The sequence below is a fragment of the Mrakia frigida genome (assembly GCF_051309035.1).
Source record: "Mrakia frigida strain ATCC 22029 unplaced genomic scaffold BDY24scaffold_3, whole genome shotgun sequence".
Taxonomy (NCBI): domain Eukaryota; kingdom Fungi; phylum Basidiomycota; class Tremellomycetes; order Cystofilobasidiales; family Mrakiaceae; genus Mrakia; species Mrakia frigida.
The window spans coordinates 1-15,176 of record NW_027481278.1 but is presented as its reverse complement, the minus strand read 5'-3'; the positions used below and the strand labels follow the sequence as shown (position 1 = coordinate 15,176).

The 15,176-nt window shown below is 54.5% G+C and overlaps 5 protein-coding genes across 5 annotated transcripts; 3 read left to right on the top strand and 2 right to left on the bottom strand.

The window, feature by feature from the left end:
• Positions 1 to 767: 767 nt before the first annotated feature.
• BDY24DRAFT_426217 (uncharacterized protein) lies at positions 768 to 5,307 on the bottom strand (the record flags this gene model as incomplete). The annotated part of the gene is made up of 14 exons (XM_076644039.1): positions 768 to 1,058; positions 1,147 to 1,250; positions 1,329 to 1,544; positions 1,616 to 1,688; positions 1,769 to 1,887; positions 1,974 to 2,017; positions 2,109 to 2,349; positions 2,427 to 2,576; positions 2,696 to 3,030; positions 3,141 to 3,241; positions 3,357 to 3,937; positions 4,026 to 4,106; positions 4,204 to 4,470; positions 4,818 to 5,307. The coding sequence occupies 14 exons, from the start codon at positions 5,305 to 5,307 to the stop codon at positions 768 to 770; spliced, it is 3,093 nt and encodes a 1,030-aa protein (XP_076500135.1).
• Positions 5,106 to 6,797, top strand: BET3 (TRAPP complex core subunit BET3). Its single transcript, XM_076636139.1, has 6 exons — positions 5,106 to 5,331; positions 5,402 to 5,479; positions 5,553 to 5,582; positions 5,657 to 5,754; positions 6,214 to 6,529; positions 6,635 to 6,797. The coding sequence occupies exons 2-6, from the start codon at positions 5,444 to 5,446 to the stop codon at positions 6,752 to 6,754; spliced, it is 600 nt and encodes a 199-aa protein (XP_076500134.1). The 5' UTR covers positions 5,106 to 5,331; positions 5,402 to 5,443; the 3' UTR covers positions 6,755 to 6,797.
• A 17-nt stretch (positions 6,798 to 6,814) lies between these two features.
• BDY24DRAFT_376069 (GNAT family N-acetyltransferase) lies at positions 6,815 to 8,155 on the bottom strand. The gene is made up of 7 exons (XM_076638628.1): positions 7,963 to 8,155; positions 7,794 to 7,839; positions 7,625 to 7,721; positions 7,411 to 7,548; positions 7,297 to 7,323; positions 7,169 to 7,204; positions 6,815 to 7,043 (listed from the first exon to the last, which is right to left on the bottom strand). The coding sequence occupies exons 1-7, from the start codon at positions 8,054 to 8,056 to the stop codon at positions 6,999 to 7,001; spliced, it is 483 nt and encodes a 160-aa protein (XP_076500133.1). The 5' UTR covers positions 8,057 to 8,155; the 3' UTR covers positions 6,815 to 6,998.
• A 1,235-nt stretch (positions 8,156 to 9,390) lies between these two features.
• BDY24DRAFT_411743 (uncharacterized protein) lies at positions 9,391 to 11,435 on the top strand (the record flags this gene model as incomplete). Its single annotated transcript, XM_076642969.1, has 7 exons — positions 9,391 to 9,401; positions 9,480 to 9,496; positions 9,579 to 9,590; positions 10,095 to 10,295; positions 11,026 to 11,095; positions 11,191 to 11,273; positions 11,377 to 11,435. The coding sequence occupies 7 exons, from the start codon at positions 9,391 to 9,393 to the stop codon at positions 11,433 to 11,435; spliced, it is 453 nt and encodes a 150-aa protein (XP_076500132.1).
• A 1,861-nt stretch (positions 11,436 to 13,296) lies between these two features.
• Positions 13,297 to 14,222, top strand: BDY24DRAFT_152876 (uncharacterized protein). The gene is made up of 3 exons (XM_076636138.1): positions 13,297 to 13,863; positions 13,936 to 14,019; positions 14,099 to 14,222. The coding sequence occupies exons 1-3, from the start codon at positions 13,487 to 13,489 to the stop codon at positions 14,142 to 14,144; spliced, it is 507 nt and encodes a 168-aa protein (XP_076500131.1). The 5' UTR covers positions 13,297 to 13,486; the 3' UTR covers positions 14,145 to 14,222.
• Positions 14,223 to 15,176: the final 954 nt, after the last annotated feature.

Sequence of the window (15,176 nt, the reverse complement as noted above, 5' to 3'; positions counted from 1 at the left end):
CCTTCCAGATAATCGATGCTGAAGACCTAGAGGACGGAGGAAAGGGACTGGGTGGAAAACGAGACGATAAGGAGGAAGAAGAAAAGGAAAGGTCAGCTCGGACATCTTCCTTCCTTTCCTTCTTCATCTTCGATTCCTCGAGAGAGAGCTCACAAAGGCGAGAGCGAGCGGCCGGTTCTTGAAGGGTGCTGAAGAATGTGAAGCAAGCCTTCGAAACCTGCGAGGGAAGACGACGACGAGAAGGAAGGAAGCAAGGTCAGTTCACTTCCTTCACCATCTCCCTCCATCTCCTTCTTCCCTCCTTCCTCTCGTTCACCGGCATCCTCGTTCTGAACTCACTCTAGAAGGTCTCCCTTCTGCATGCCAGCTTTCGTAGTCCTGCGTGAAAGATCCTTCTCAGGATCGATGATGGCTGTGAGAGGGAAGGAAGGAGTCGGCCCTTCTGCTTTTTGGAGTCGACCGCTCGATTTCGTCAAGTGAGCGTTGCTAAGGCTAGATAAGAAAGATTGCGCAGATTTACGGAACGAGTCGCTTCTGGATGGCTTCCCGTAAACAAAGAATACAAATTGAGACCCGACGAAAGCACAAAAGTCCTGACTCGTCCAAGAGCCTCGTCGTCTTCACTCACTCCCTCCCCACCCAACCCTTCGCCATCGCTCCCCAACCCTTCGCCTCGTCGGCACCTCCTCCACCCCCACTGCTCTGCTGACCTCGAACCTCATCCTGAATGGACGCAAAAGCAAACGCAGACGAAGAGAGAACCAAAGTCAGCTCTGAGAAACGGACGAAAGAAGGAGGGACGCGTCGAAAGCGAGAGAAAAGAAACGAGCTGAAAGACTCACAGTGATCTGCTTGTGAACGATCATCAAGTAATCAGGATAGCTCAGCTCTCCGTTGTTGGCGTCCTCGGTGAGCATGTTGGCGAAGTCGATCTCGGATCCATCGACGTTTTGGCGCGCGAGGATGACCGGAAGGTCTCGACCGGAGAGGAGGGAGAAGTGTTGAAGGATGTTTCGAAGTTGAGTTGAGAGGCGAGTAGGGAGCCGAGGAAGGGTTGCCTGATGTTCGAGAAGATGAACAGGAGGTTCGAGAAGGGTCAGGACGAGTCGAGAGCGGAAGGACGAGAAGGAGACAGGGAGAACCAACCATCCTCGTATCCAGGTTCTGGAGATCGTCGACTCCCCACAGATCATCGAGAATCTGAGGAGAGATTGCAGCTCCGAGCCAGATGATAGCGACTTCTCCGTTGACTGGTCGAATCGAAACGAAAGGCGGTCAGCTCTCTCCTCCCTTCCCTCTCCCCTCTCCCTCGCCTCTCCGAGACTCACTCAGAAGATAAGCTCCGTGCGGTTCCATCCAGGAGTAGCCTCCTCTCATCAATGAGGGCACTTTGATTCGTCCGTTGGATCCAGGGAATCCGTCGTCGTCTTGGAGAGCGTGGAAAGGGATCATCCGAGGGTAGAGGAAGGTCATCGTCGCTGCTACGCCGACGGTCTTGAGGTAGCGCATGTAGGTCACTCGGACGTCCGAGATGACGTTTCCACCTGCGAAGAAAACGAGGCGAGAAGACGATCAGCGAGGAGAGAAAATGAGGAGGAGGGAAGACGAGACGAACCCTTGAGAGCTTTCGACTTCATGAGAGCGAGAGTGAAGAGGGGAAGAAGCTTGAATGACTCGGGGAGGATGAGCTGTGAAACGAGATAAAGAGAAGAGTCAGAACGCATTCGATGAGGAGGATGAAAGGAAGAGCAGGCAGGGAAGGACGAACCTGACCAGGCGGCGAGCCCAGAGCACAATTCCGACGATACGACGCCAGGAGCTTGACACAACGGCGAGTGAGACCTTCTCGGACGACAGGAAGAAGCTTCTGAGTTGTATCGGAGATAGCTGGAAGCCATAAAGGGAAGAGGAAGGCGAGTCAGCGAGGTCGTCGACGGAAAAGGAGATCGGACGCGTCGAAGAGTCGAACTCACCCTCCTTCGTCAACAAAGTAACGGCCGAATCGATGTCGGCGTATCTACCAACACAGAATGAAGTCAGAGTGGCCAGCTCGGACCTTTCGAGAGGGTTCCAACGAGACGAGAAAAAGGAGGAAGACGAAAGCTCACCTAAACACGTTTCCGATCAAACTCGTCACTGGCACCTGGAGGTTGATGCACCTCACTCTCCTTTCTCCCGACGCCGACGTATGCAAGATCGCAGCCTGAAACGAAGCAGGTATCCGTTCGTCGAGGGTTCCTTCGTGAATCAGGTACGCAGCGATAGCTTTGTCGGAGTCGAGCGTTCCGAACTCGAGGTCGGTGAGGGATCGCTGGAGGAAGGAACCGAACTGGTCGCCTATGCGAAGACCTGCGAAGAGGAAGAAGGAAAGGGATGAGCGCTAGAGCGAGGCGAGACGAAATGAATCAAGAGAGAGAGGGACGAACCAGTGCAACATCGAATGATCATGGTCGCGTTGCTGACGGTCTCCCTCAGCAGGACCTGTTCGAGAGCAGCTCGAAGTCGACCTCCCATCCGAACGGGCTCGAACTTGGGAAGGTAAAACAAATCTCCTCCTGTGATGGCGGAGAGGATACCTGTTCAAAGAGAAAAGACGCGTCGAAATGAAGGTCAATCAACGTCAATCAACTCGCTCGATCTTCCTCCTCCTTTCCTCCTTCCCAATCCCGAAACGGCAAAAGAAATCGAAACCAACCAATCGTCGCCACATCGATGTACTGATTCGGGAACAAAAACATGTTCACTCCCACTCCAGCATCCACACACTCCTCGGCCAGATTCCTCCAGAAGATGTCCTGCGGGACGAAGAGCGTCTTCTCCCTGTCCGTGTGCTGGAGCTTGGGTTCGTCTCGAGGCTTGAGAGCACCGGCTCCGAAGGTAGGTAAGGAGGTTTGGAAGACGTTGATCTGACCTCCTATGCGAGCGACGGTGAGGAGAGCGGCTTGGATGGCAGGACCGAGAGCTGCGTCGGGGTGAGGAGAGTCGGCGAAGGTTTTGGGGAGGGAGGAGAGGAGGCGGAGGATTTGGGTTCTGTGAGGAGTTAAGATGGAGAGAAATAGAAGAGGCAGGAGTGAGGTTAATGAGAAGCGAGGGAAGGACGAGAGGTGAGACGCGTCGAGCAGAGGAGGGGAAGGACGAACCGAGACTCGATTGGGTCGACGAAGAACTGATCTCGGTTGACGGGGAGGAAGACGTCGTCGATGTCGGACATTACCTGCATCGTCGCATGCTCTCGGGAAGACTGGATACGTTCGAAACACAAGCGAAACCCGACAGACCTGTCAGCTCACCCAACTCCTTCATCGAGACGCGTCGCTCTCCTCCGCCTCCTCCCCGAGCTCGTTCTAGCAACTCACAGTAAAGTCGTAGAAGTGCACCGCCCTATCGAACGTCATGAAGGCCACCTGGGTTCCCTCGGCCAGCCTGCACCCAGAACCAGCAGCGGCTCCTGTCTCGTCCCCACCGACCACCACCAAACTACTCCCTTCGCTCCCCTCGTCTCCTCCTCCTCTTGCTCCCTCCTGCTCGCCGTAAAGCGTCTTCCTCACCGCTTCACTCCACTCTCCAATCAACCCACTCTTCCCAGCGTTCCAGCTCACATCCAACAGGAACACCACCTTCAGTCCCTCGGGCTTCCTCTCCACCCTCTTGATGCTAGGATCTCCTGGGGCGAGAGCGAGTCCAGCGATGAGTCCCGAAGGAGCTTCTCCGAAGTCGGGACGAGGAGGTTCGTTGGCTGAAGGGTTGGAGTTGGAGCCGTAGAGGGACGGGGAGGGAGGACGAGTGGAGTTGGTGGAGGTGGAGAAGGGGTGATGGCGAGAGGAGGCGGAAGGGTGGTGGGACAGTTGAGCGTTGAGGTCTGGGAGGGAGGAGACGGCTGGGTTGAGGAAGTTGTACTCCGAGGGGACGACGAGATCGACGGTTCCGTAGAGGAGTTCTGGAGGAGGGAAAACGAAGCAAGGTCAGCGAGGTCGGAAAGAGTTTCGAGTCGCTCGAGGAGACGAGGTGAATGGGACGAAACGGACCTGGTCGTTCTAGAATGTCGTCCCTGACCTCTACTCCGGTCATCTGATCCTTCCGCACGGTAGAATAGTACTCTCGGAAGACTGGGAGTCAAAAAATGTCGTCAAAAAAGCAGGAGGTCAGCGTTCGTTTGCCCTCTTTCTCTCGAGCTCATGCAACCCCTCCCTCTGAAAGATTCACCTCCGTTCTGCTTCCCACATAGATTACACTCCCATCTCTCTCCTCCCCCGCTCCATTTGCAGTGCACGTTGATGTAGGCTCTGCAGTTCTTGCATCGTTCCGGTCCTCGTTCCCAGAAGCGAGCGACGGGGACGGGAGCCTCGTCGGGTCGAAGCCGAGCGAACGGTTGAACGACGAGACCGAAGGGGATCTGGGAAGTTGTCGCTAGGTCTCGAGAAGCGGGGACGTTGTAGGTCGTAAGACGGAGGTGGGAGGGGGTAGCGTTGCCTGAAAGGAGGAGGAAGTGGAGGGTCAGCTTGACTTGGAAGAGAGAAGGGCGATGGTTGAAAGCGATGGGGATTCGTATGGAATTTTGAAGAGAGATAAAACTACGTCTCGACAGACTGAAAAAGGCGTCCAGAGTGGAAGCTTGAGAAGAAGAGAAAGAGACGAGAAGGAAGGAGCTCGATGGGTCGTCGAGCTCAGCAGTCCTCCTCCTCCTCCCTTCGCCCTTCCCTTCTTCCCTCTCCCTTCGTTTGGCCTCCGCTTGTTCACATCTGAGCGAGCCCTTGCTGATCGTCTTCCAACCCTCGAGCCGATAGATATACATTCAACGAGTAAGGATTTCTACTCACCTTCGTCTACGGCTCTGTAATCTGTCGCGGAGGAAGGGACGACTCCGTTCATCTCCCTGGCTGCAACAAAGTGCTCTCCCTCCCTGTCGTAGATTTCCTTCTCCTGCTCCCAGAGAACAACGGGAGAAGGAACCTGCTCGGCTTCTATCTTGGATCTCGGTCCTTTGAACTGTCGGCCCGACGTGTGAGGAGGTTGAGGGATGTGAGTCGAAGGAGGAGGAGGAGGAGAAGAGTAATACTCTGCTTGTTGTTGTGGTTGCTGTTGTGGTTGTTGATAGTAAGCAGGATCTTGTTGACCGTAATGAGGTTGAGATGAAGAAGGATCAAAGTGTTGACCCGCACCGTAACCAGCAGTTGAGGAGGTCCAAGGAGGAGGAGGTTGTTGCTGGGAGGGAGGACCGTCGTTGGATTGGTGCTGCTGGGAGTAAGCGTCGGGTGGAGGGGGGAGGAGGGAAGGATCTATAGGACGAGCGGTGCGACGAGGAGCCATCCTTGGAAAACAAGAGAAATCAAGGTGAGAGTTGAGAGTAGAATAGAAAGCTGAAAGATCAAGACCTCGACACGTCGTCCTTCGAGCTTCAAAGCCGGAAACAGTCTCGCTCTCAACCCCCATCTACTCCTCAAGAATGGCAACTACATCGAAACAGTACAAGCAGCTGGGAGTAAGTAGAAATACAACCCTCTAAAAGATCGTTTTAAAGTACGCTGACTTGATCGTTTGTGCGTCTTTCCCAGGAGGATCTCTGGAAGACGAGGGACAAGATGGTTCGGTCCTCTCCTCTGTTCCTTCCCTCTCAGACTCGACTGATCGTTGTTCTCTCTTTTTCTTTTCTGTTCAGAATACCGAGATCTTTACTCTCACCTACGGAGCTCTCGTCGTTCAACTCATCAAGGATTACGAGGACTACGCAGAGGTCAACAAACAACTAGACAAGATGTACGTCCCTCCTCCTTCCTTCGAATCAGACCCTCTCGTACTCTCCAGGGCGATTCTCGATAGGAAATCGAGAGAAAACAGAGCAGAGGACTCTCTCTCGTTTCGTATGAAACGAGAAGGCGACAGAGGAAGCATCCAATCTCCGCGGACGACGGAAGGAAGGGGAAGAGGTGAGCTCAACCTTTGAGTGCGAGCTCAACCTCCTCCTCTGTCCTCCCCCTCTCTCTCCCATCTCATCTCTGGAAACCTCCATCGAACTCTTCCGAGCTCGTCGGGGAAACGATCTCGTCTGAGCTCTCTCTCCTCGCACCTTCTCGTTCACCCTTCGGCTACCTCCTTCTTCTCCTCCCTCCCTCCCTCCCACCCACTCCCTTCCTCCTACGCCCTCCCTCTTCCCGGAACTAAAACTGACTCCCCGTTGTAACCCTCCTTCATCTTCCTTGTTTCTTCCTCCTCCAGGGGCTACAACATCGGTACCCGTCTGATCGAAGACTTCCTCTCCCGAACCACCCTCCCTCGCTGCACCGACTTCTCCACCCAAACCTCGGAGATCCTAGCCAAAGTAGGCTTCAAATCCTTCCTCAACATCACTCCTACCGTCGTCCAGTACCCAGCATCAGCAGCAGGAGAAGGAACAGGAAGCGGGAGGGAGTTTGGGCTGGTGCTGGAGGAGAACCCGTTGAGCGAGATGGTGGAACTACCCGCGGAGGCGTTGGAAGGAGGGCTGTGGTTCAGTCAGGTGCTTTGTGGGGTGGTGAGAGGAGCGTTGGAGATGGTGAGTGACTTCGCGTTTGGTTTGTGGTTGGAGGGAGGGAGGGAAGACGACGACGACGACGACGAAAAAACGACGCGCTGACTTTGCTTCGTCGAATGGAAACAGGTCCAACTCCAAGTGGAAGTCTTCTTCGTGTCCGATGTGCTGAGAGGGGACGATACGACGGAGATGAGAGTGAGGCTGGTGAGGTTCATGGACGAGGAAGTGCCGATTTCGGATGAGTGATGTGCGACTTGTACTTGTTTCTCGAGCTCGAGCTTCTCTTTCGACAGGAAAGGGAAAGAGTTCGAAGTCCAACGTGTGTTTGTATACAACTCTAGTTAGGAGCCTAGTCTAATCTGTCTACCTGCGCCGTCGTGTCAGAGAGCTGGCCGTTCGTTGATCGAAGGGGAGTGGACGCGTTCGGTCCGTCGCTGGCCTCTCGTCCTTCTTCCGTCCGAATCAACGTTCCCATTCTTAACGAGAGTAGTTAAAGCGGGACGGTGAGAATCATCTTCTGATGCTCGGTCTCCTCCTGTAGAAACGAAACGGAGCGTGGGAAGAAAGAGGAGAGGGAAGAAGGTCAGCTCGAGCGCTCTCTTTCACTTCGACACAGAGACGGGAGAGGCGAGAGTCAGCACAGCAGGGAAGGGGGCGAACCTCTTGGAACCGAGGTCCTTCTTGAACGTATCCGAGCTGTTTGTCGCGAACAGAGGGAGAGAGAGAAAGAGGTCAGGTTGAATGGGGGCGACGAGGCGGCCAGCCAGGAAAACGATAAGGAGGCGAACCTTCTCGTAGAATCCGACAACGTAGGCCTGTAACAAAAGATAAGATACACATGAGCTCTTGAGCTTCCCTCGCTGCACAAAAACGAAAGAGGGGAGGAGGAGGGAGAAACGAACCTGAGCATGGCACATCACGACGGCCTCCTTCTCTCCCTTCTTCTTCGCCGCCTCAACAGTGTAGTCCCGGACCTGGTTCACCAGCTTAGCTCCAAGCTTGTACTTCCTGTAAGCTGGGAGGACGGCCAGACGACCGAGCTGAGGAAGAACCAGAGGAACGAGAGGTGAAGGTGAGCTCGACGTTTACGAGCTTCGATTGACGACATGAGCTGACCTTGTTCTTCCTCTCGACGAGTCTGACGTTGCCTGCTGGAATGTTGATTCCTGTAGAGATCTCGTACAAGAGGAAGTGGACGGATTCGGGATCGAGTCTGAGAGGAAGAAGGGAGACGAGCGGACGGTCAGGGCTCTGAGCTCGGGAAAGAGAGGGAGAAGGGACGAACTCGTCCTTCTCGATGTCACCATCGTATCCTTGTTCGTCGACGAAGACTAGGTAGGAAGTGTGGGAGAAAGTCATCGGAAAGAAGGGAGAGTCAGGAACGAGAGGGAGGGAAAGGAAGGAAGGAGGACGGTGAGCTCGAGCGAGAAGGAAAGGATGGATGGGAAACGAACCTTTGAACCTCACAGACATGCAGTCTTCGAGTTGTTCTGGAGTAGTTGCTTGAAGAATCTTGAAGTCGAGAGACGGGGAAGAGGCCGAAGACATGTTTCTTTCTTGGGGTGAGTTGTGGTTGGAAGCGAAACGTCGAGTAGGGCGTCAACGAGCTCATCTCAACAAGGATGTTTTTTTTTCTGCTTTCTCCAGTCTCGGATTCAAGAGCGAGTCTTCCTTGCTCCCGAGTGGGACACCATCCAGAAGCAAATTCCTCTCCCTAGCAACCCTCGGAAGCTCCCATCTTGACGACGAACTTTGAAGGGGTGGATTCAAAGTCGACGACTCCTTCCTTCCCTCTTACAGCCATCATCGATCCTGAGAAGGATCTTTCAAGCAGGACTACGAAAGCTGGCATGCAGAAGGGAGACCTTCTAGAGTGAGTTCAGAACGAGGATACCGGTGAACGAGAGGAAGGAGGGAAGAAGGAGATGGAGGGAGATGCGGCGAAGGAAGTGAACTGACCTTGCTTCCTTCCTTCTCGTCGTCGTCTTCCCTCGCAGGTTTCGCAGGCTTGCTTCACATTCTTCAGCACCCCTTCAAGACCCGGCCGCTCGCTCTCGCCTTTGTGGGCTCTCTCTCGAGGAATCGAAGAAGAAGGAAAGGAAGGAAGATGTCCGAGCTGACCTTTCCTTTTCTTCTTCCTCCTTATCGTCTCGTTTTCCACCCAGTCCCTTTCCTCCGTCCTCTAGGTCTTCAGCATCGATTATCTGGAAGGTTCCTTCTTGAAAGTACTAGGTGAGTTTTGATTCCGTTTCCTAAAAGAGGATCAGCTTGAGGACGAGAAAGTGCGAGCTCACCCCCTCCCTCCCTCCCTCCCTTCTCCTCCCCCTCCCGTTTAGGTTTCAGACCGTCGGTATGCTGAGCTTAATTGACCTCAAAGCTGGTTAGCTGTCCACGTTACATACGTCTCCGTATGATGAGTAAATTTCTTCGCTGACCCAACTTCGCATTCGCTCCTACAGATCTCTTCGACTCTGCCCAATCTCATCTCCTTGCGCCCTCTTCGAAGGCAGACGGACAACGGGGCTGACCTCGTCGCTTGCAGTCTATCTCTACCCTTCTGTTTCACTCTTAGAAGGTTCTTAAGCTGACAGTCGTATACTACGACCCGTTGACTCCGCTCTCTTGGTCTGGAGCTCTGCCTTCGTCGACGGCGAAGGAGGAAGGTTGGCTCGTTCAGGTCAGTCCACTTTGTCCTTCTTCTTTCGAAAACTGTTGCGGGTTCTCTCAGTTCACGCATGAGCTGATAACTATCACCCACTCTTCTCACAGATATAGCTCCGCCAGATGTTCCCTTCCCACTCGTCCTCGGCAAGGATCGTTCAGGTCGTCGCCGCTTCGAAGCTGAATTTGAAGCTTTTTGACCGTGAGGAGAGCTCCAGATTATGGCTTTGAGGTGAGCTGTCTTCTTTTGAAGACCTTCCACAGCATCTTCTCGAGCTGATATCTTGTCTACCGCGTTGCGTTCTTCCAGACCCGCTCTCTCTCGCAGTTCGTCTTTGTCTTCGTCGACGCTCGTTTCGAAAGCTACCAAACCATGACCCTACGGAGTAGACCATGGTGGCTATTGTAGGCTTCTCGACTTGTGAGTCTCGATCCTCACCAGCTCAAGGTCTCTGAATACACCATACTCGAAACAGATCGCTGACTTCGACGCGTCGTTCTCCTCCCGTCTGTCCTTCGTGATCCTCCTTCAGCTCTCGGTTCCGTTGTATCAAAGCCTCCGTCCGTGTTCATTCGCTCAGTCGAACTCGAAACCTCGGATGGGACTAGCTACCGTCGGACGACGTCGAAGTCTCTTTGGAGGAGGGTACCTCTCCCTCCTCCACCAGACGACTCCCTCTCGACTCGACGAACCCTCCCACCGCTCCCGCCTAAAGTCCACGCCTCATTCCTCTTCTCTCCGCCCGCCATATTTTGAACCCTCTCTCTCCACCTCCAACCTGAAGATCCATCCCAACTCGATCAAGTCGACTCTTCCTCCGCCACCCCCCACAACCACATCCTCACGGCACCTACGCTCCCACCTCTTTCACCACCTTCTCATCCAACGCTGTCGCCTCGTCATCGGCACGACTTTGAACCGAAGATCCAGCAGGAGGAGGACGGAACGGACCTGTCGCTCGAAAGAAGAACGAGAGGAGCGGAGGAGGCAGATTGAGTTCGGCGGTGAATGTGGATGCTGAGGTGGAGCACGAGGCGGATCAGTTGGCTAGGGGTGAGGGTGGAGAGGGAAAGCTCGTGAAGATGGAGCAGGAGGGGTTGGAATTGCAGGGAATGGGGACCGCTGGTGAGTCTCGCGTCTCGCCTTCGGTTTGTTTCGTCTCGTTGTGGTTCTTTGAGAAAGGAGAGCAGAGGAAGACCTCGAAGAGGGCGTGAGGAATGGGATGGGGAAGAAGAAGGAAAGAAGAGGGGAAGGGGGGACCGACTCGACGCGTCGCTTCGTTTCGTTTCGTCTCGCCTCGTCTTCCACACTGACTCTTCGACGCGTCTCCCTTCTCAGCTGCCTTCCTCGCCTAACATCAGCACAACTCGGAACAGACTACAAAACACTGGATGGCTTTCCTAGCGGATGTGTTTGGGCAGGGGTTGGGAGGAGCTGGAGGTAAGGGGGGGGGAGGGGACGAGGAGGGAGAGGCAGAGGAGGTTTGAGCTGGCGTCGCTAGGATATGGATGGTTCTGTTCAATCCTACGGCGTTGCTGGGAAAGAGGAGAGCAGAGAAGGGAGAGGAAGAGGTCCCCTCGATCGTTGGCCATTCTTCTGCAGATCCGATGTTCGTTCAGCTGAATCAAGGCTCGAGAGAGCGACAGCGACGCTACAAAAGATCCGTTTGTCAGATCAAAAGAGGTGGATATATCTAAGGTGGATTTGTGACTCGTGTTGGATGAAAGCAAGGGAAAACAGGAGGTGGAAGGGGTTGAGGGCGACTGGGAGAAAGTCGAGTCGAGCTCAACTTCCCTGCATGCCTGCTTTCTCTTCTCACCAGCCATCCCCTTTCTTTTCCCCACCCTCTCTCCAGATCCGATCGATTTACTTAGGAAGGTACGGGATCTTCCCATCCACTTCGAGGCTGTCAAGGACGGTATCGCGTGAGGTCGAACGAGGGCAAGGACGAAGGGATGGAGGGAAGGAAAAGAGATGGGGCGAAGCTGACCCTCCCTTTTTCGCCCCCATTTCTTCACAGATACACATTTTCGTTTCGTCAGGATGCCCTCTACGCGTTCCTCTTTTATCTCATAGTGAATCCGTCCAGTTCCATGGCTGCTGGTGAGCTCGCCGTCCTCTTTTTTCACGCGTCGAAGGGAATTCCAGCACACGCTGAGGCTGATCCTTTCTTCCCCTTCTTCTCATCGTCCTTCCTCTTTCGCAGATTTTCAGACTTTCTCGTCGCCTTCCACACCACCTCTGGGACTTGAGGATCTAGAATAGGATGGCCTAGGTACGTCTGAACCACTCTGAGAGGTTCTGAGAAAGAACCTCTTTTTTTAAGCCTTCGCTCGAGCTCACGCCTCCTCCCCTGCCCCTTTCCCTTTCTTTCAGACTGGCCCTCTCCCTCTTCGTCGTTCCTTTTCAGCTCTCTTTGACGTGGAATTCGCTAGTCCGAGACATTACATCGTCAAAAATCTGATCCCAGGATCTTGAATACTGAGTCTTCGTTGTTCTTTTCTTCCGGGCACCAGGTCAATCTCGTCGTCCTCGACTCGACCCTTCGTCCAGGAATCAGTTTTCTCCCCATCGATCAAGCAGAGAAACCAGTTTGACGAGACGTACGAAGCAGGATTCGATCGTGGTCGTCTTTAGGCTGTCTGACGGAGAGAGAATCGAGGGTCCATTCGCGTTGAGTCGAGGTCAGTCTGTCTTTTCTTCTCGCACCAGAGATCCCTGTACTCTTCAGCAGCTGAACCGAACGTCTCGCATCTCGCACCTTCTATACATTCTTTCTGCCAGGTGAACTCCCCTCTCAGCTCGACGCCTCGCTCGCTCAAGCCACTCTCGTCGTTCCGTCCCTCTCGACTATGGACGGTCAGATCCCTCTTGATAGCCGATGTATGGGGTTCAAGGTACGTTCTAGTACTTGCTGCAAGATTTCGCATCCTGTCCTGCACTGACGCTTCGTCTCTTTCACTCTCTTCGTTCCTCCTCCCCACAGCTTCACGTGTCTGGATCTTCCCTTTCGCTCACGCTCGGATATGGTCGGGGACCTGCCGACGAGCCCATGAAGGAGGTCGAGGAGGGAAGAGGTGTCTGAAGGTTGCTTTCCAGAAAGGAAGCTTCGGCTCGTCGGGAGCAAAGGTTGTTTGGTCGAAGGAGGAACGAGGGAACGAGGGAGGGAGGGAGCAAGGGGACGATGCTGAGACGGATTGACGAGAAGATAGGGTTGGAACTGGACTGTGTGCGTGAGTTCCACTATTTTCTTCTCTACTTCCATGGACTCAAAGCGAGAAGAGCTGACCGTTCTTGCTCTTCCTTCGCTCTCCCGTCGTTGTTCAGCCCCACTTCCCTTCACCCGTTGCTCGACCAATTGTGAAAACTCTCCTTTTCTCCCTGTTCCGACATCAAATTCGGAAGCTGCAAAATTTCGCCCTTAGCGCCTTCTGGGCGTCCTCCGATCGAACCAAACGAACTCTCATAACCCCTCTTCACTTCACACGACGCCACCTTTCCCTCCCTTCCCTCTTCCTCTTCTTTCCCTTCGAACCACGACAACCTCCAACCACCACCTCCTCAGAACAACCCAAACTCCAGTCTCTACCACATTCTCCTCCTCCTCCTTCCTCCTCTTCGCCCTCCTCTTCTTCAACGTTCCCTTCGTCGAAGATCCCGCTCCTACTGGATCGACGTCGAGCTCAACACCCCTCCTTCGACCTTCCCTTCCTCCGTTTTCCAACTCCTCCCTCACCCTCAACACTCCCTCACCTTCGTCGACCAAGTCCTATACTCGCCTCCAACCTTCTTAGGAAAAGAAGCAGGAATCAACAACCGGAGCAGCATCAACAACCTCGAATCGACCTCCCTCCTCCCTTCCCGCGTCTTTGATCGGCTCGGCCCTCCTTCCTTTGGATCCCTCAAACCTTCGACGCCAACACCGTCGTTCTTCATCAAATCACCACGCACCAAGTCAAACCTACTTCCCTCCCTCTCTCTCTCTCTCTCTCCTCCTCCGTCTACCTCGTCGTCGTCGGTCAACTCCCTCCCTTCCCTCGCCGGTCTTCCTCCCGTCCTCGACAGCAACGGAACCCACGCTCCCCAATCTCTCTTCTCCTTCACCTCGGTCAACCTTCCTCTTCCTCCTCCCACTAAAGGTCAACCACCTTCGTCCAAACCTCTCGGAATCTCGTCCTCAATTCCTCCCGTCCCAAACTCGGCCGCCCTCCCTCTCTCTCCCTCTCCCTCTCCCTCAACTCCTACTTCAACGCTCAACTCAAGCTCATCTCCAGCAGATCCTCCCCTTACCAACTACACACTCTCCTTTCATCCCAATGAAGCTACCAGCAGCTCCTCGACTCCCTACGACCAAGTCGTCCGATACTCTCACCAACACTGCTCGTCGACCCTCCGGAGCCATCGTCCACGGCCTCACACTTCTTTTCGGAGGAGGAAGGAGAGAGCCCCAGACGGAGACCATCACCGTCTCCCGATCCGATGAATTCAGGGAACTTCCGGCAGTGCCCAACTCACCAGCCTTCTTCTCGGAACGTTCGACAACCGAGGAACGGATCGATGAGGTCTATCGATGCATCCATGAGGACATCCCTCAAGGCTTGAGGCAGGAGGGAGAACAGGTGACGGGAGACGGAGGAGTCGAAAGGGAGGGAGAGAAACCTCTCGAGAGAAGACGGTTGGTCGAGAAGGAGCTGTGAGTCTGTCTCTTTGCTCGTTCTCCTTTCCCGCTTGAACTCACCTCGTTCTTCTTGCCTTTCCGCTGCAGTTCGTCGATCCGGAAGAACGAAGGAATTCGAGCTCAGGCTCCAATGCTCACCAACGACGACTCCAAGATCGAGAGGGAGCTCGGGTGAGTTTCGACGCGTCAAGTACGATCGTTCGTTTCCTCGACGTCTTGCTGACCTGCCTTTTCTTCTCTGTCGCATCAGGTATTCGACTCACAACTCTCAGCTCGTCCAGCCGAAGAAAACGTGAGTTCTTCTCCCCTCAAACCCAACAGTCGCGTCGTCGAGAGTTCGAAGCCGACCAACCGTCCTCTTTTTCTGGATACACAGCGCCGCTGCTGCTGCTGCTGTCCCTCCCGCTTCTTCCCCCGTCAACGCCGTTGCCGGTCCCTCGTCGTCCAAGCTTTCATCGAACGTCCAATCCCCCGAACCGACACTCTCCGATGACAAGGTCGACGAACTCGACGAGGATCGAAACGACCTCGTCCCAGGAACCTACCCTTCGAAGGCAGTCGGCGGATCTCAGGAGAAGGATAATGATCGCTTGGAAGCTGCTGTGTGAGTTCACTCTCCTCGTTGGTTCCTCAGTCGCGTCGTTGAAGTGCTCGAGCCGAACCTGACCTCTTTCCTCTTCCCTCGAACGTGAAGTCCCGAGCTCGCTCCTCCTCCTCCTCCCGCTCCCGCTCCTGCACCAGCACCAGCACCAGCACCTCCCGTCCCAGCTCAGGCAGCAGTCGTTGGAGTCGCTCGAGCCTCCGTACTCGAACCAGGAGTCGAACTGCAAGGTTCGTTTCCCTCTCTCTCGTCGTCGCGTCGCTGAGTTCTGTTCGCTGACTCGTCCCTCTCATTTTTTTTTCTCGTTTGACAGGCACTATCCAGGCCTGTAAGTGTTCCCTCGATCTTCGCCCTCTTCTGCTCTTCCCAGACTGACCGTCTTTCTCGTCCTCCTTTGTTTCAGTCAACACCTTCCGTCGAAAATCCGCGAAGAACATCCTCCTCATCGACGCGGATCTCTCCCTCTCCTCTCACCCTGTCACTCCCCCTTCCTCTCCCTCCCTCCAATTCCGATCCGATGACCTCTCCCTCCCCTTCGCCAAGTTCCAACCCCCCAAGACCCTTAAATCCTTCCACCCCAACCTCACAATTTTCGAGTCGGACCTTCGCTCCCTCGCCTCTTCCCTCTCCAGTGCCCACACTCCCGCTCAACTCACCGCCCTCCTCCTCGTCGCCATCGATCTCACTTCGAAGTTCAAGACGAGCTTGAAGTTGACGAGTCCGATGT